The sequence below is a fragment of the Schistocerca nitens genome, chromosome 1, assembly GCF_023898315.1.
Source record: "Schistocerca nitens isolate TAMUIC-IGC-003100 chromosome 1, iqSchNite1.1, whole genome shotgun sequence".
In the NCBI taxonomy this organism is placed as follows: domain Eukaryota; kingdom Metazoa; phylum Arthropoda; class Insecta; order Orthoptera; family Acrididae; genus Schistocerca; species Schistocerca nitens.
In genome coordinates this window covers 320895564-320916193 of record NC_064614.1, presented here as the reverse complement: position 1 = coordinate 320916193, position 20630 = coordinate 320895564, and the positions used below count along the sequence as shown (strand labels likewise).

General features: G+C 39.1%; 1 protein-coding gene across 3 annotated transcripts in view; it reads right to left on the bottom strand.

Annotated features, from left to right (window-relative positions):
- Positions 1–492: 492 nt before the first annotated feature.
- LOC126248524 (discoidin domain-containing receptor 2-like) overlaps positions 493–20630 on the bottom strand; it is an 891455-nt gene continuing 871317 nt past the window's right edge. For all 3 annotated transcript variants that reach the window (XM_049949580.1, XM_049949588.1, XM_049949595.1), the window contains exons 17-18: positions 11704–11853; positions 493–2211 (exon numbers count right to left, since the gene is read on the bottom strand). In XM_049949580.1, the coding sequence (XP_049805537.1) occupies positions 2059–2211; positions 11704–11853 (303 nt within the window). In that variant the 3' untranslated portion in view covers positions 493–2058. The remainder of the gene's footprint in view (positions 2212–11703; positions 11854–20630) is intronic.

Sequence of the window (20630 nt, the reverse complement as noted above, 5' to 3'; positions counted from 1 at the left end):
TCACAGATATTAAAATGCAAATCTGCCCCTGCTTATTAGGAAACTACACAATGATTTGACAGATTTAACCAAACAAATGCTCTAAGAACACTCAAACAAATTTTCAACTTGACTACTACACTTATATGAACGCTAAATAGGCCACTTTGCTGCTACTTGCGCACTGCTGACACACTGCTTGGCAGCAAAGGCTAACTGTATTGTCAGTAACGTAATGGCCTAGCTTGAATTTGTCAGGTCTCCATCTAGTAGAAACACAAAATTTAAATTTGCAATATGCAAATGAACTGCCTATGTTTTAGTTATCCTGTTGCTGAGCATTATTATCATACGTACCTTCAGCATTAAAATGTACATTGTAATTGACACATCTAGGTGAAACAAGTACCACCTATTATACTTTCTTTTCAATTACATCAATTTTCATATTTTCAAAATCGATATTACTGATATTGAACAGAAGAAACAAAATGAAAAAGAACGAACCAGAAATACCATCCATTCAGAAATATATTTTCCAAACAGGTTTTCATCAGTTTATCATTTCAGTAATAAAAATCTGTAATATCTGAAAAACAATAACTAACACATTTTGTAAGTCAACATCTTCACATTAGGAGATAGTTCTCTTCAACAAGTGCAACATGTAATTGTTGGTCCAAGGAGATCAAGCCAGCTCATCACCATTACAAACTATGCACAATAGAACAAAACCTGTACATAACATTTTGTAAATTTACATACATTCATTGTTATTTTACAATACACAGTTTTAAAACATTCTCTTAGTATAAAATTACTTTACATTTATTTACAAGCATTTATAACATTTATTATTTTGTATATTTTTATACTTATAAGAGGCACATGAAAGAAACGTACACTGAGTAAATTGTGACAAGTATTTCTTCCTGATCATATGGAAATGGAGATTATTATGAAAAAGTGTCATTTTTGTATAAGAGTGTAGTTACACTTTGTGCTGCCTGACATTACATTTACAACAGCTTCAGAATAGTGCTCCATACCCAGTGTGAAAACCAGTTTTCAAGAGGAAAATCTATTGTCTCATTGTGAAGAAAGAAGGCACAAGGACAGTTCATATCATCTACCCTTTTCTGGTATTTATAAAGGAATGTCAGTATGCACTGAGAAGGGTTTTTGGTATTTCTCATTATAATCCAGTATCCTACTCATTTTTTTCAATATGTACTGCTAATAGATTGATGATTGCTGACAACTAAAAGGTTGATTAAAGAACATATTTCATCACAGAACCCATTATGAAAAGAAAACTGGTAAATGGAACAAAAGTTAATTATAAATCAGCCCAAGGGACCAATTTCAGTGTAACACATTGTCATAGAAAACTGAAGAAGACACTGATATAGCAAATACTAATTCAGATTATTTTTTGGACAAAGAAATTAATGCACTGTATCTCATCACAATGCTGTGACTTTTTGAACATTGAATAACGCCAAAAAAAAAAAAAAAAAAACATCCATCTAAAAGGACTGATAAAAAGTACAAAAGTTTTTTACCGAACCTGAAGTAATTGTTGAGGAGTCCCGTAAGGCAATACTCTAATATCACTGAATAATAATGAACTCACATGATCCTTGCCAAACAGACAATCATAGCAGCCTTCTTATCTTAGACCCAAAATAATCTGTAGTGAAATAACCCTCTACAGTAAAACAGTACTCTTATTACTGACGTTAATGAAAATTTTCAAAAGTTACAAAAAATTTCAGTCTTATTGCAACTCACATCAGGAAATGAATGCCACAACACAGCAATTTCCAACAACTTCACACTATCTGTCTATCAATATCTGTAAACTGCTTATTTACCACTGTGTAGTGGGTATCAGATCAAATTAATTTTATGGTGTGAATATCTCACATTTTATGCTATCAGATGATTTTTGTCACAACACATTCTGGTTTGTACCCAACCAGGCTTCTTTGGGTTACTTTGAGCAGATCATATAATTATATTAACAGCTTTCAAACTGCTGAAACACTTTAGGCACAGACTCAAAAATTTAAAATGTCAATTCATTTCTGGCTTGTATCCAAGATTTTTCCTTTGTAGAAACAAATAGATTTCTTGAAAGTTTGGTCGGTCTGATTCATTCCGTTGCCAACATTCACACATTAAGTCATAAATTTCTCTTGGACATTTTATTGGAAGAGGCAGAAGTACCTGTGAAAAAAGAATAAAGTTGAAACAACAATAGGGCACATTATATGCACAAAATAGCTGTAAAAGATAAAGCAAGAAACTGTAATGGAACTGATATATATATGACACCAAAATAGTCACAAAATATTTGCATAATTCAGAAATGTTCTAGAGATACTGTTCTCTATTGATATTGACTGGAAGTATTGTCACATTTCAAGCACAATCAAATCCAAATCTGAATGCTGGCTTGTCAGTGAAATAGAACACTGAACCATATTTATGACTGACATCAACTTATATCCAGAAGAGAACTGATTATCTGGGTGGAGAGAGCAATTATTTATACAGACATCGAATCTTCCAAAATGCTAGGCAACCCACAGCATACCAGCTAGTGACAGTAATCATTACACCACAATACATGCACCAAAGCTTGTGGCAATATGACAGCAGCAAATAATCTGAGGTTGGTTTAGTACAAGGAGTCTGCAAACCGAGACACCTCAAGTTGTTGAAAGAGTGTAGAGGAGTAGCTGTTACTAATGATAATCCTTGAAATATGCATTTACATCTACAAAAATATTGCATCACCACAGTAGAGTGCATGGTGGAAGTGTGCAATTGCAAGTTATTCCCTTTTCTGTCAGTAGAGTGCATGGTGGAAGTGTGCAATTGCAAGTTATTCCCTTTTCCGTTCTATCTCCAAACTGAGTGAGGGGAAAAAATTAATGCCTGTACACCTCTGTGTCAGCTCTAACCTCACTTATATTCTCATAGACCTTATGCGAAATGTGTCTTGGAGACAGTAGAATTTTTCTGCAGTCTCTTGGATATACTGGTTCTAAAAACTTGATCAGTAGCATTTCAAGAAAAATGTGTCTTTTACCTTCCAGGAATTATGATTTGCAAGACATTTGTCAATTCACCATACAAAAAATTCCTCATTGCATACTTTTACACTTAGATATGTTGCAAAAACCAAGTTAATAATTTATTCAGTCATATAATCTCAAACGGTCCCTAGGATAATAAAATTGTAGGACATTATACAGATTATTCACCTGAATTCATAAATTTTGCTTAAAGTCTCATAGTATTCTCCTGGGAAATAAAATGTAGTTTTGAACCAACTTAGTTCAAACTTGTCTATTAATTTGGTAGTAGGAAAGACTGTGAGAACTCTAGCCAGAGCATCATTTAAAATCAGAGCTGCAAATGTTGCTGTTGTATAACAACTAAGATAGTATTTTGATTTGATTCTAGTATTGTACTGATTTATCTCACAGTTTAAGTTTGACAGCATTGTTTTAGCAAACAATACTATTGTTAAAATGCAGAGTGCCCCACTTCAAATGTTTCATTGCAAATATTTCTGGTATAACAATAGATATTGAAAAACAACTTTCACTGGTATGACTGTAAGGGGGCTCATTAAAGTAAATACTATGAGACACTGTAAAATGTAAGCAAAAGCAAGTTTCAACACAGACACCTTTCTTTTTAAAATGTGCAACCAATAACATTAAAAATTGCAGAAAGAATGGCATTGGTTGTATCGTAATACATCAACTAAACCCCAAGAAATTGCAAAGCAAAGCTGATTCTTGAAATAAATTAAATGTTGCCATTATTGCCCATCTCGAGATGCAAATGTGATCCCCACATAACAGTGTCTGTGGCAGGAAACCATATTATTACTTTCTGCCCTTGCGACAACAGTGAAAGTAAGATTATGTACATCTGTCACATTGCAGTTATTAGCAAAGTGGAGTTCACACTTGCATCTTGAGATGTGCAGTAGCGGGCAGTAGCGGTGTGTTTCATTTATTTGAAGCATCAACTTTGCTTTGCAATTTTCTGGGATGTAATTGATGTAATGTGATGCAATTAATGCCATTCTATTTGTAATTTTTCGTATTATTGATTACGTAAGAAATAATGTGGGTTGTTCATTTAAAAAAGTTAAGTTTGTGTAGAAATTTACATTTGCTTACATTCTAGAATGTCTCATAGTATTAATTTTCATGATCCCATCTTATGTTCATACCAGTGAAAGTCGTTTTTCAATATCTGTTTTTGTTCCACAGATATTTGCACTGAAACATTTAAGTGGGCCGCCCTGTAGAGAATGTTATAACGGTAAGCAGATCCATTTTTGGGGAACAAGTTACCAAATGAATTCATGACTCTCTGAGTCCTGCACCATAAATAATTTCTGCAATTTTTTCCCTTTTACTGAACTACTAGTGATATACACTCCTGGAAATGGAAAAAAGAACACATTGACACCGGTGTGTCAGACCCACCATACTTGCTCCGGACACTGCGAGAGGGCTGTACAAGCAATGATCACACGCACGGCACAGTGGACACACCAGGAACCGCGGTGTTGGCCGTCGAATGGCGCTAGCTGCGCAGCATTTGTGCACCGCCGCCGTCAGTGTCAGCCAGTCTGCCGTGGCATACGGAGCTCCATCGCAGTCTTTAACACTGGTAGCATGCCGCGACAGCGTGGACGTGAACCGTATGTGCAGTTGACGGACTTTGAGCGAGGGCGTATAATGGGCATGCGGGAGGCCGGGTGGACGTACCGCCGAATTGCTCAACACGTGGGGCGTGAGGTCTCCACAGTACATCGATGTTGTCGCCAGTGGTCGGCGGAAGGTGCACATGCCCGTCGACCTGGGACCGGACCGCAGCGACGCACGGATCCTACGCAGTGCCGTAGGGGACCGCACCGCCACTTCCCAGCAAATTAGGGACACTGTTGCTCCTGGGGTATCGGCGAGGACCATTCGCAACCGTCTCCATGAAGCTGGGCTACGGTCCCGCACACCATTAGGCCGTCTTCCGCTCACGCCCCAACATCGTGCAGCCCGCCTCCAGTGGTGTCGCGACAGGCGTGAATGGAGGGACGAATGGAGACGTGTCGTCTTCAGCGATGAGAGTCGCTTCTGCCTTGGTGCCAATGATGGTCGTATGCGTGTTTGGCGCCGTGCAGGTGAGCGCCACAATCAGGACTGCATACGACCGAGGCACACAGGGCCAACACTCGGCATCATGGTGTGGGGAGCGATCTCCTACACTGGCCGTACACCACTGGTGATCGTCGAGGGGACACTGAATAGTGCACGGTACATCCAAACCGTCATCGAACCCATCGTTCTACCATTCCTAGACCGGCAAGGGAACTTGCTGTTCCAACAGGACAATGCACGTCCGCATGTATCCCGTGCCACCCAACGTGCTCTAGAAGGCGTAAGTCAACTACCCTGGCCAGCAAGATCTCCGGATCTGTCCCCCATTGAGCATGTTTGGGACTGGATGAAGCGTCGTCTCACGCGGTCTGCACGTCCAGCACGAACGCTGGTCCAACTGAGGCACCAGGTGGAAATGGCATGGCAAGCCGTTCCACAGGACTACATCCAGCATCTCTACGATCGTCTCCATGGGAGAATAGCAGCCTGCATTGCTGCGAAAGGTGGATATACACTGTACTAGTGCCGACATTGTGCATGCTCTGTTGCCTGTGTCTATGTGCCTGTGGTTCTGTCAGTGTGATCATGTGATGTATCTGACCCCAGGAATGTGTCAATAAAGTTTCCCCTTCCTGGGACAATGAATTCACGGTGTTCTTATTTCAATTTCCAGGAGTGTATTTAGACTGCCAAATGCTCATGCACCCCATATTTCTACCTCTTACTCAAATTTGACAAGAACAGTGTGTGTTATGCAGCTTTTTAACATACAGATATTCCTACAAGGTTTAATGATCATGTTTATGGCAAATATGTTGTTATTTTCTAATACAGTTTCTGGCTAAACCACATCTCTAGTTGTTTTTATTTTTAAATTGTGATTACATTATATTTATAATTTAATTCTATTTATGTAATATGCATACTGGTATCATTGGATACAGACTGAATATGCTTAGTAAGCAGTCTGAGGTCAATAGTGTACCACAAGTTATGTTTAATCTACCAGTTATTGATGGTTTGTGACACAGACTGATCTTTATCGAGTTTCTGTGTAATGTAGTTGAAATTAAATGAGCAGAAAGTGTGATGTATGATTGCAGGCTTATATGTCAAATTTACTACTATCAACAAACTATGATCTTACATAGTTTCTAGGCCAAGGAGCCTATTTGTATGTCCTACCTCTGTTGAATTCCGTTAGAGCAACCCTTTATAGTGTTTACACTTAAAAGAGTTTCACTGAAATGTGTAACTATTTATTTATTATTGCAGTTGTACAAAATTTCCATTTGTCATAAGCTTTGTGTTTGCACACATCGTATGTATCATATGCCTACAACACATTATTGGAGCTTTCACCATTTTAACATCATTTGCATAAACCAATAAGAGAAAGGGTTATCGTACAGTCTTTTGGCACTCAAATAAAAGTTATTTTGGATCTGAACAATGCTCTGTTAGTTTTAGCTGATACAAACTGGTTTTTTTTATTTTTTATTTATTTATTTATTTATTTTTTTTTTTAAAAGGCAAGCTAGCTGCGTATGAAACCCTGCTGCCAGAGTTGCAATACTGCTGAAGCAGTATGGTGGAAGACCCCAGTTTGCCACAGTGGCAAGCTAAATTTCCTCATGCTGTGGCTCAGTGCTGTTCTAGCCTGGTCACTTACATGACTGAAGACAGAGCCCACTCACAACAAAGCTGATAGTAATCACTTCAGGTACTTGCCACTCAAACCCTAGTAGTATCTTGTCTTCAACTACTGCTGATCCTGAGATGTACTCCACACCCGCCACTGGTCCATGTGGGACTTATCAACTTTGTCTACATGTAGCCATATTGTACATTAGTCTAGCAGCCACTGCTAGATCTGATGATACTGGGACCTGAGCCAATTCCACCAAGAGGAGACCACCTCCACATGACTTTGGGCAGTCCCTAGGCATTTCCAAGAGAGCTTGATTTGGGATCCATGTGCCTCGTGTCTGACTGACTGATGGAGCAGCCGGCTGTACAGTACAAGCGCCTGCTTCATGCAAAATGCCTGCTGTCAGGTCCGCATTTGCATGGCCACACTAGCTGCTGTCACTTTGCTGAGACAGCATTCCTAACTAGCGTCCTCACACTGCCACAGCCGAGCGTGCAATCATGTGCAATGCTGAGTTAACAGCCACTGCCTTTGGGTCTTTGCATGCCACCGATCCGCCACTGTCTACCTTTGTACGAGAGTCTTACTGAATAAAGAACCTATATTACTAAATGCCTATCCCAGATACTGGGGCACGATACTTCTGCCTATTTACAGGTTTCCTATCTAACAGCTTCCAGGGCCAACAAAAATTTTATTTTCAATACTTCACACAATTATTGACCAAACTGAAAGCTCTATAATGCAGTCCTAGTCCAATTATTAAGAGGTATAACCTTATGTTAAAAGTTTAACACAATGAGACAAGTACTGCAGTTAGAAACTGTGTTTGCCTTGATGCAGCATATCTGATGGTGCAGAAATGAGAATGAGAGCACTTAGTGACTTCCATCAAACTTAACATACAATTTAAAAACTTTTCTTGCTGACACTCTCACAAAATGATGAAAGGAAAAATGTTTATCACCTACTACTTTTCCATGTTGTAATTTATTACTTCTTTGTTTCTAACTCTATTCACAATACACTTTGGTTACAGCATCTACATATATCACTGAATGTAATCCAAAATTATGTCTATGTACGACACAGGAGATATGACATCACAAACATTGAGATGCATGATAAACTATATTCACTTTAAAATGCAGCACAAATTACTCAGTTTATATTCATCCTGGGTTTCATAATGAGAGAACATAGGAGACTTCAAGCATAATTTCAAAACTTTCCTGAATTTTTTCATGGTTACATGTGTAAAGCAAAATACAGGGTTTCATAATGGGAACACTTAGTGACTTGTAACAGACTTTAAGCATAATTTCAAAACTTTCCTAAATTTTTGCTTGGTTACATGCATAGAGCAAAATATTTAACACATTGACTCATTGTAGACAGAAGTTTTAACCTGTTTTATGCATGAGAATTTGATCCTTTAAAGGATTGGGGTTTACTGGTATTATTGCTAACTGAGCTCCTGTTATTCGATAAAGACCAGTGAGATGATAACACAGAACCTATCAACCTGGACACACCATGCTAAGACAACTAACCAGACTGGCATTAATGGGGTTCACACCCTGACACCATTACTGTTACAAGCATACAGCCTTTCTCACTGATCTAACAAGAAATTGAAATAACTTAGATTAATACTTCAAGTGAATAATGTACTCATTGTTGCTATGTTCAATAAAATTAATGCATTCATGAACAAACTGCATCTATTTGAAAGGCAGCTTAGTACAGGAAACTTAATTTTTTAAAATGTCTTTCGTCATAACAATTACTTCCAGACGTTTTATGGTTTATCAAAAAACATTGTGAAACTGTCAGAGCGCTGAGAACTTATGTGACCTAGAAAATGAAGTGAAATTAGTTAACACAAGGTTTTCAGTTGAACCATATACTGAACCTTTGTAAATGCAGTTAAATATGATTGATTTGTAAAATTGCACTCTTCATTAGGACATGTGCTGCAGCAGTTCAAATTTGTTATGATAGTAACATAACATGAATGTATAAATTTTTTATTTGGGACAACAATGTTGTGAACAATTTTCTTTTGTCTTGAGAAGGATAAAAGCTGTAGATAGATCCCAGCATCAGGCCCAACGCTGCAGCAAAAAGGGCCTGGGCACCAAATATTTTGTCACTAGCAATTGAAAACAAATGTCATGTTACACAAATGTAGTAAAATTGCTTACTTAACTTGAATTGTTCCTTTATACATCCTGTTAAAATCAGATAAATGTAGTAGTAGTATCCTCACTCGTTACTATTGTCCTGAGCAAAGTGTTGGTAACCCAGGCGTGAGCTGTTTGCTGAAATCTGCCCATATGTGAGCACCAGTACTCAACCTAGAACAGTCTAACCTTATGCCTATATTCCACAAAGTTGCAAGCAACATGCCGATATTTTTTTGTAAAGTTCAGGAATACAACAATAATACATTTGCTGTCCCCTATAGTAATAATTATCCCATTAATTTCCCATGTTTTTCCTAGAGACATTCTGAATTTGAAATATTAAACTGGGTTTACTCAGAAAAGTCTGTAACCAATTGTAGATGACTTTCCCAGTTACTGTAGATGTATAACAGCCTACTAGCTACAGAAAACTGGCTAAAATGCAAAATTGACAACAGTCAGATTTTAGGGATGGATCTAAGAGTATATTGAAAATATAGCTAATGGTAATGGAGGTGGTGTATTTGTCACAGTAGACGAAACTCAAAGCCTCATAGATAGAAACTGAAGCTGCATGTGACATTGTGCGCAAGACTGATATTAAGGATGGGAATAAACTCATAATGGATACTTCAGTCACCCACCAGATTCACCCCCCAAATGGAAATGAAAATCTTGGAGGAAACCTCATCTCCCTAGTACATTTGTTCCCCAACAAAACTGTCATCACTGGAGAGAACTCAATCAATTGGGATTGTTGCAGTTTTGCAATGGGTTGGCATGACAAGATAGACTACAAAACAATAGTAAATGCTTGGTGTTAGCAGTCTAGATGGTTTTGCATTATTACATGTAAGTCCAACATTATTGTTTTAAATAGTCTTTCTTGGATCTACTTAGAGCCCCCGTTGGATCTTCCTCGCCTTTATTTTTATAATACTTTGGAACATCTGGTTCTTTCCAAATGTAAATTATCAGTGACAACTGACATCATTGACTTTGACTTCTATTGGTAGTTGTGTCAGTAGTAGCCCTCACTGCACTTTCAAACACAGATTAAGCCATTTAGATAACATAGGACATTAGACCTTGTAAGTAATTATATATGAGTGGCTCATGCCTTGTGTTGTTAATTCACATGCCAGGAATTTAATTTTGGTATTAAGAATTATGAACTTAGTATAGCACAGTTCTTATAAAGTTTTGTACAAATGTTCTTTTACACAGAAATGCACCTGAGGATGACCCTGAATGTTACACAGCTGGTTCTACCAGTCTCTTAAGTGACTACAATAAAATAGGTAATATCACAAATTAGACTCTCAATCAATTTTACCAGAATTTCAACACCTCAATATATTTTAAATTGTTTTGAGTGTTTCTTTCAGTCTGCACACTGAAAATGATATCAGTGACCACAAGGCAGTTGAAGCAACAATGATTTCTGAAATTCAAAGGAGAACCAAACCAAGTAGAAAGATTTATATATTCAGTAAACTAGATGAAGATGCTGTAGTGTCATATGTCAGTAAGGTATGTGGAACATTCAGCTATGGGTATGGGCATTTAGAGAGACTGTGGCTCAAGTTTCCAAGAATAGTAAACCAAGTACTGAATAGATATGTACTTAGCAGAACAATTTGTGATTGAAATTGCCCTCCACAGTACACAGTCTCTGAAAGAAACAGCATAAGTATAAAACAAAGTGTGGAGCAGTTGACAGAGGTGCTGAATGAAATACATTTAGCTGTCAATTCAAGAATCCTTTAATGGCTACCATACCTGAACGTTGTCAAAACATACAGTAAGTGGCACAAAAGATGGTGTGCAGACACTCATGGCTAACTGGAGCTGAAATTGAGGATAGCAGAGCAAGAGCAGAAGTGCTGAACTTTGTTTTCAAATGTTCATTTGCAAAGGAAGATTCAGGAGTAATGTCACAGTTTAATTCTCACTCTACTCTATAGATAAGTGATACATATATTAGTGTCAGTGGTGTTGGAAAACAGCTGAAATTGCCACAATTGAGCAATTCTGCTGAGCAGACCTCTCTTTTACTATAATATAATGTAGATCCTTGAACAAAAAGGCTTTGCCCAGGAGTTGACTGGAAGCACAGGCAACAATCATCTACAAGAAGAGTAGCAAAGTGACCCATATAATAGCCTTGAAATCCACCTGTTGTAGAATCTTAGTACATATTCTGGGCCCAGACCTAATAAGGTATCTCAGACTGAATTACCTACTCCCTACATATGGAGCAATCTTCAACTAGCAACTAGAATTCGTAAGTGATAAGGAAACGATTTGAGATACTGAAAAATGAATTGTCAGAAAGAGAGATAACATTAAACAGAGCACATATGTAAAATAACTGCATCATACGGATAGACGACCCTGTACAAGAAACAACTGGGCACTTGGATATGCTACTTTTTCAGATACTAGGTCAAGGCTGGCAGTGTGCTAATAATGGAACAATTAAAGTGTTTCACAACTTTTAAATTATTTTTTTAATTTGAAAACAGTCAAGACTCAGATTGACCAGTTCCCTTTATTATTTAAGATAATATAAAAACTCAGAAAAGGAATAACAAAAAGCAAAATTATTGACTATATCTCGTATTTATATTTTTTATGGTCATGAATCATTCAGGAAGTTTCTTTATTGTCTAACTCATTTGTTACATACCTGCTTGCCATCATTTTCATAGAAATGGGTCAAGTTTTCTATGACTTGAGAGTCATTCATGTCTTCGTATGGCTGCTCTCGGGCAAATGTCAGTATCTCCCATAGAGTTACAGCAAATGACCAGACATCACTTTTGGATGTAAACTTCCCCTGAAATATGGATTTTTATTATGTCAGATAACTTTAATAAATTTAGTTATATACCTTTGCCAACATCTATAACATTACATGATAAAACCATACATAAAGTAATGAAAGAATGATGTTGAATTAATTTACAATTTATGAGGGCAATGAAAAAAATGAAATTACTATTACTAAATAGTTATTTATGAAGGTGCAGTAGAATATAAAAGCTTTTTCAAATGCATATGGGTTGAATTATGGCCTTACACATTAAAAACTTCATCAAAGCAGTTCACTACAGAAATGTCCTAGCACTCCACCAGAAAATATCGCGTTCCATTTGTAACACAAAAAATTATACTGATACTCCCACTTCATGTACTTACCAAACATGTTCAGTCATTGGTAGCCTCCATCAAAGTAAGACCCATTTGAACCCATGAATAAAAACTCCTTTCATTGCTCAAAACCTTTTGAGTGTCTTTTCGGTAATACTACACAGAAGCTCACATGTTTTTGACTTATTATAAGGGCACAGTTAAATGTTGAAAATGAAGTCCCATGCATCTTGACAGAGCGTAGGGGAACAATGCGGGAGACCTGCACTGCTGTACCAGGCAATGTCCTAATGAAGGTGGTTTGCTGTTGCCTTCCTCCGACCGTAAAGGGGATGAGTGATGATTATGCAGACAACACAACAACACCCAGTTATCTCCGGGCAGGTGAAAAACCTGACCCCACCGGAAATCGAACCTGGGACCCCATGCTCGGGAAGCGAGAATGCGAGACCACAAGTTGCAGATAGTTAAACATTAAGAGCAAGAAGCTTCCTGGCAGATTAAAACTGTGTGCTGGACTGAGACTCGAACTCAGGACCTTTGCCATCCGTGGGCAAGTCCTCTACCACCTGAGCTACCCAAGCACGACTCACGGCCCGTCCTCACATCTTTACTTGCGCCAGTACCTTGTCTCCTACCTTCCAAATTTCACAGAAGCTCCCCACGAAACTTGCAGAACTAGCACTCCTGAAAGAAAGGATATTGTGAAGACATGGCTTTCCCACAGCCTGGAGGATTTTTCCAGAAAGGCAAAGGTCCCAAGTTGGAGTCTCAGTCCAGCACACAGTTTTAATCTGCCAAGAAGTTTCATATCAGTGCCCACTCCACTTCCGAGTGAAAATTTCATTCTGTTAAGGGCACAGTTAAATGTTAGGGAATAGCTGTTAAATAATATGCCATGGAAAATAGTTCCTTATTTATATAGTTGATCTCATTTCTCTTTTGTCAAGGTAAGCATATTGGAACACAAATTAAGTTTAACAGCAGGGTAGCCTATTCATTGTAGCAGCCTACTTTTAAGGCAGGCTGGCATCAGGTGAAAATATTAAATAGAACATAGCACAGATGTAGTGAAATACATAATTTTCATCTTTATTCTACATTCCTTTCTTCCCTTATCTCTCTCATAACTCACACTACTTATCATATTGTAAGAGACAAACAACAGCAGAGCCATAATGGACCAAAGTTTATTCGTCTACTACCTACAAGTGAATAACAGTTGAGAACATGGACACAAACACAGAAACAATCCAGGAACTGATACAAGCAGTTGTTGACAATAACTATGGACACAGTATGAGAGCGAGTGCCTGTTTCATTGGGCTCATAAAGAGGAGGGCTAGGGTAGATAGTATACCATGTGCATAAGCCATGTGGCCCACCACCACAGGTGGTGCTGTTGGATGCCATTTGTGGAACATTCAAAGTGTAGCGCACCGGCAGCACTTATCCAGTTATTGCGTATAGGGTTAGAGCACCCCTTCCCCTTTGGGAATGGATGTCCCATCGATTAGGGCATCAGGGTGACTTTTGAAACATCCATAGTCTTTGTGGCGGATGCCACAGGCAATAACAGACACAGTGGAAGGAGATTCTGAGCTAGAACCAGTGAGTAAGGGCAGAAGTGGCACAGCAGTGGACACGCATGGCAGCTGCTCCCCTGCAAAGTAACGTAAGACAGAAAGGTGACAAAAGCATTGGTAGTATCTCAGTGCATGGTTCCTCAATGTGGTGGAGGCATGGTCACCTGGTTGGGAGTGCCAGGGGTGGTGGTGTTGAAGGGTCGAAGGCACCAGCCCAGCCAATGGCAGAATCACTGGTGGTAGCAAACCATCATAGAAAGGTGGGGCAGCAGGCACAAGGGGGCTGGATCCCAGAGGAGAGGCAGGAGGCTGTAACATTCACAAGGAGGGCAGGTCCGGCCCCACAGCAGACACACTCCAGGAGGCCTTGACAGGCACTGAGTGAGGATGTGGTATTGGTGGCCCTGCAACTCTCACTCTGGCTACAGGACATAGCTGTTTGTGGTGGCATGCCACCAGGCTATCAGTGGTACACACTATACAGAGGCAGCAGCCTCAGCAGCTGTGGACCATGACCAGAATCAATTCTGGTTGGTGACCAATTCCCTGAGCCCTGACCGTGTAGCCAGGAGCAAACTGCAATGTGGGCCATGCTGATGGGCTTTGGTGATGCAGCATGAGTAGATGCAGAAGGGTTTGTGGCTGGCAGCCATGGAGCTTTTTGGCCATACTCTGATCACCCACCAGTGTAAATCTGTAGGAACTCAAGAAACATGTTGAAGCACTGACCATGAAGGAGTCCACAATGTTCTTCATTTGAAGCCTGAACATCTGGATGAGACATTCTACCTCATCATTAGATTGGGGATTAAATGGAGGAGCAGCTACATGGTGAATGTCTTGGATGGGTGCAATAATCTGGAATGCTTGAGACACAAACCGTGGACCATTGTCCATCACAAGCATGTAAGGCAACCCTCCAATAGAAAAAAAAAAAAAAAAAAAAATGGAGAGGGCCTGAATCATTGCTGCGGCTGACATCAAAGAATAGTGGATAACATATGGAAATTTAGAGAAAACATCAACAACCATGAGGAATTTAGGAATGGTCCTGTGAAACAAACATGGACGCATTCCCATGGATGCTGCCATGGGTAGCACACTGAGAGCAGGCTTTGGTAAATGTACAATGTCACTGATGGTGCCAGGCCAGAACACATGCCAATGGGCCAATAACTTGGTAAGTGAGACTCCCCAATGTCCTCAATGTAGGAGTTGAAACATATACCAAAAGGCATTGACAGAGGGCAAAGTAGTTATGCAAAGGATCAGAAGCCGTATCTGGAGGCGTGTCCGAGCAACCATGCTAAACGAGATGAACTACCTGACACTAAAGCAGATGGCGGCCAGGATGGAAAGAAGCCAAACAAAGAGCAGAATGTAATTTAGATTTCAAAAGTGTGAAAGTATGTTCACATGTGAGTGTCCACTGAAAAGGCCCGTTCTTGTGGAGCAACTCCTAGAGGGGATGGGCCAATGTGGCTGCACTTGGAATAAATTTGTGATAGTAAGATATTTTATCTAAAAATGTTTGGAGTTGTCTGACATTTTCAGGGTGATGCACAACTATGACTGTAGTAAAAGGATGACAAAAAGACTCCACACCATCACAAGAAACATCAAACCCCAAACACACAATGAATGGTTGAAAAAAGTGTGACTTGGCCGAGTTGCATTTTGACCCTGGAGTACGTAAAACAGTGAACGATGTAAGGCAGGGTAAAATGCAAGGCAGAGATTACTATGATGTTTTAGTAGTAATCTCTGTCTTACTTATTACCCTGTCTTCCACCTTTAAGCTCTCAGGTTTTCATATCTCATCCAGTACAGTCTCCAACAATAAGTCTTTTCTTCTCATCCCGTCCGGTAAATTTCCGCTGACCCTTAGTTCTAGGTGACTCTTCTGAACTGTACCCCTTTCCTTAAAACTCTCCAGTCCTTTTCCTTCAACTCTTCTGCCAGAAAAAGGAGCCACTGGCTCCGAAAGCTTATAAAAGTTAAATCCTTTTGTGTGTGTATGTGTTCCCCTGCTGCCGCTTGGTGAGTAGATTTCTTTAGCTATCCATTTACAGTGTTTACATAATTGGCTTCACTGTATAGTTCTGGCCAAATTAAAAGTGTACTCTGAACCAGGACTTGAACCTAGACATTTGGCTTTCATGACCAGACCAGTGTTCTAGTAACTGAGGTATTTGGGTATTCCTAGTGACTAACACCAGTTTTTTATTTGCCACTACTTCCTGTCCATATCTCCCAAACTTCAATATGGACAGGCACAAGTTGAGTCCAGATAATGTGGAAATATGGGTCAACTGAATGAACACTGCCTACAAAACATAAATATCCAAGTTTGAGACATAGCAGTTGCAATGCTTTTGGCTCTCTGTGCTTAATTTTGGGCAAGTTGGAACTAACAAATAAAACACAATAGATTTTAATTAAATGCATATTGTGTCCATGTGAATATATATAATGCTAGAATGAAGTTACTCTCTACTGACATGCGGGATATGGACATGGAGTCTTCCTGGTAACCAACGCAAGATGTGATTGAATTTTTGGATAGTTAATTTAAGTCATTCCAGATTCCACTGTTTCATACATAATGATGAAATGCTCACATTAATCTCAGTGAATACTTTCAGCTCTTACTATTAATTCTGTCCTACGTAACTGAGTCAGTATAGATCATCATCAACAACAGTAAAATCAACAACAACAAAAAACAACAGTGACTGGTGTTTTGCTTTTTCGTATTCTTTTTGCATGCACTTTCCATTTGTTCTTTACTTTAATATTTCTTCATTCAGATTAAATATGTTCAACTGTTTCATGATATCCTCATTTCTCTTCCTATCAATGTGTAGCCAGCTAATGTTCTTAGAAATTACATTCATCCACGTTCTATCATTTTGACCTATCATTTAGTAAGTGTTCAACATTCACTTATGTAGTTGAAAGCAAGTTATCTTTTCTGTTACTTTTAAAATGTTGTTTGATAGTGACACCTAAATGCTGGAATTTCTGTAGCTTTTTATTCTAATTATTAATATGATAATTCTTCTGCCAGAAGAAGGAGCCACTGGTTCCAAAAGCTTGCACATTTCCTTAACTTTTATATATGTTTTTTCCAATTGCCACTTGGTGAGTAGATTATTTTTTCCATCCAATTGTATTAAATTTTCATTGTATTCTCATTGATATATCAATGAGGTATGCAAGTAATGTTACAACCAGAGTAAAGGAATTAATTAACTTGCTCTGTTATTTCATTATTAAAGGCTATTTTTTGCCTAAAAAGTTCACATCCTTAACATGCAATCACATTTGTTTCTGATGGGTGTGGTATTTAAATTTAACACCAGGAAACAACAACACGAGTATTAGGATAGATTGCTACTCAAATAGGCACATTTAACAGTGCAGGCTGTTAGACTTTCAGCTGTCGGACAAAGTCCACCATCATGTGAAGGAAGATACACAACACACATTTACACATTTGCACCCCACCCCACCCCATTTCTCTCTCTCTCTCTCACTGTCTCTCTCTCTCAGCCATGGCCTCATTGGGGCAAGTTGTGATATCAGAAGAGGTGCGCAGAAGTGGGAATAGAAGAGACATCTAGCATTGAGGAGAGGGATATCTGGGTAGGGGTGGGGGAAGATGCTGTAGTGCTGCCAGTGGAAGCATGCAGGTACATGGTGGGGACAGGATAGTAGGTTACGTTGCCTTGTGCAATATCGGGATGCTGTGCTGGGGGGAGAGGGGGAGGGGGGGGGTGAAGCAGAGAATTGAAAAGGTCTTTGCAGGTGAGCTGGGGGGGGGGGAGGGGGGGGATTGAAGGCATGTGTAAGGCAATGTGCGAGGCTGGAGTGGAAGCAGGGAAAGACAAAGAGGCAGGCACAGGGCATGGAGTAGTGAAGGTTGAGGACGGGGAGGCGGGGGGGGGGGGGGGGTGCTTGTCATGAGAGCAAGCATGAAAAGCTGGTGTTGTTAGTGCTGAGGACAAAGATGTAGAGCACAAATGGAAAAAGCATCAATCATTTGATATGCCTTAGACAGATATGTTACATGCAAGATCTTAAACAGTGGGAAAGTTCCACCTTGGTCTGACAACAATGTTAGAAAACTACTACATAAACCAAGAGAGCTCCACCATAGATTCAAGAGAAGTCTAAACCTAGCTGAATGAAGTGAAAATAAGCATAAGGACAGCAATGAGAAAAGTGTTCAATGACTTGATGATAGTAAAATTTTTGAAAGCAATCTGACTAAAAATACTAAGAGATTTTGGTCTTAATGTAAAATCAGTAAATGGATGAAAATCATCTATTCAGTCACTCGCAGACCATATTGGAGACCAAAATAGGAGATGAAAGGGAGAAGGCTGAAATCATTTCACTGTATTAGATTGTAATACAGTCCCTCCTTTCAATCATCATATGGACATTGAAATGGCAGATATTGAGATAAGTGATTGCAGAATAGAAAAGTAACTATACTGCATAGTAGTGGAAAGGCATAAAGTCCACATGTGATACCAGTAAAATTATCCAGAGGACATGCGAATGAACTTCCTCCCCTACTAGCAGCAGTTAATCATTGACTGCTGGAGCAATTAAGCATACGTAGTGACTGGAAAAAAACGCGGGTCATTCCTGTTTGCAACAGGGGTCGTAGGACAGATGCACTTAATTATAAGCCTATGTTGCTGACGTCACTCTGTTGTAGAATTATGGGACATGTATTATTCCCAAAATCATGACATTTTTGGAGACATACGACCTCCTCCGTAAAAAATCAGCATGGATTCCACAAACAGAGATATTGCGAAACTAAGCTCTCTCCATTTCTCCTCGAGATCCACAGTGCTGTTGAAATCAGTGCTCGTATTGATGCCATGTTCCTCGACTTCAGGAAGCCATTTGCCACAATCCCACATTGCCGTTCAGTGAAAAAAATACAAGCCTACCAAGTATCAAAGCAGATTTACTACTGGTTTGAGACTTCCTTGCAGAGAGAACTCAACATGTCACTCTCAATGGAGCAAAATCAACAGATGTAAAAGTAATTTCTGGAATACCTGAAGGAAATGTTATAGGATCTTTAATATTTACAGTATATACAAATGATTTAATAGAAAATGTTGGAAGTTCTATAAGGCTATTTGCAGATGATGCGGTTTCTACAGGAAAATACCAACACCAGAAGATCGTAGCAATTTTCCAAAGGACCTGCTGATGATTTATGAATGCTGCAGTGAATGTCAGTTGACCCTGAATGTAAATAAATGTAACATATTGAACATACATAGGAAACTATTTCCATTACTGTACAACTAGACCATCATGACAAATTGCTGGAAACAATATGCACTGTCAAGTATCTGGGCGTAATCATCCAAAGCAACCATAAGTGAAATGACCACATGAAAATAAATAGCAGGAAAAGCAGATGCTAGATTGATATTCATAGGAAGAATCTTAAGGAAATGTAACTTACAGATGAAAGAAACGGCTTAAAAATCAACTTGTTCAATCATTTCTTGAGTATTGCTCATCACTCTGGGACCCTTTCCAGGTATGACTGACAGAAAAGCTGAAGAAGGTTCAACAAAGAGCAAAGAAGTGCATTTCATCACATGGTTATTTAGTCAGCACGAGAGCATTGCAGACGTACTCAACAAACTTCAGTGGCAGACACTACAAGAGAGACCTGCATCACAGAGTGGTTTATTATTGAGATTCTGAGTGTGACCTCTGAAAAGAGTTAGATAACATACTTCCTGCCTCATACATCATGTGAAATGTCTACAAGAAATAATCAACAATCATTCTTCTCATGCCCCATTTGCAAATAGTGCAGGTAAGGGAAGATGAGATAGTGATACCAGAAGTATCTTCCACCACACACCAACAGGTGGCTTGCAGAGTACTGATATACATGCAGATAAAGAAGGATCCATATACTACAGGCTGTGAAACAGGCATTCATGTCAAGGACACCATACTGCGCAGCTTGTTGGCCACTGAGTGATCTGTCTCATGGCCACAGTTTGGTGGTGGCCAATCATGAGGGCAGCTTGTTAGTGGTCATGTCCACGTATGATGATACAAAGTGTTTAGAACTGAGTTGGTAGACTACATGGCTGCTATAACAGGACTGGAGTTATTTGTCCTACATGAAGGTTCTGACTGATTTATTGTTACTGATTGCATTCTCTCATATAACCAAAATTCACTACTACCGTACGGTATTGCCTTTCTTGTCTCCTTTCCTCTGTATCTCTATCTCTTTTATCTCTACCCTCTGAACTCCTTTTGATTTGTGAAACTGCTGATTCATCTATTAAAAGACCTGATTCACACCAACCCATTACCTCCTCCTCGTCCAGTGTGTACTTCCCAACTACACCTTTCTCGCCTCCATATACTCAGGCAACTGCCCTCAGTAATCAATATTCAAGTCAGTCTCACCATGGGCATTAGCATTTGAGTGGTTGTTTGTGTGAACATGTGTACTTTTACTAGACAAAGAGCAAGAGTTTGAAAGCTAGTGTAAATACTGCATACTGTTGAATGTTTCTATGTGCCACGCAGTGGTCAGCTGTAGGTGAGTTGTTATTTATTTTATTAAGTGTTTTGGTAATGATTTTTACCATTTATTTATGACAAAAATTAAAAAGAGTATGCGATAGTGTGGCCCCTTGTCTAAGTCCTCAGATTAATTCAGATTGTGTCATTCCACTTAAAATTTTAATATGTATGTTCTATCATACATACTTGCTGCATGTTATGAAATGTGGAAGACCCTGTCCTGTAAAATTTAATGTAATGTGGTTTTTTTTTATTTTTTAAAGGAGCTTTTCAGTTGCTT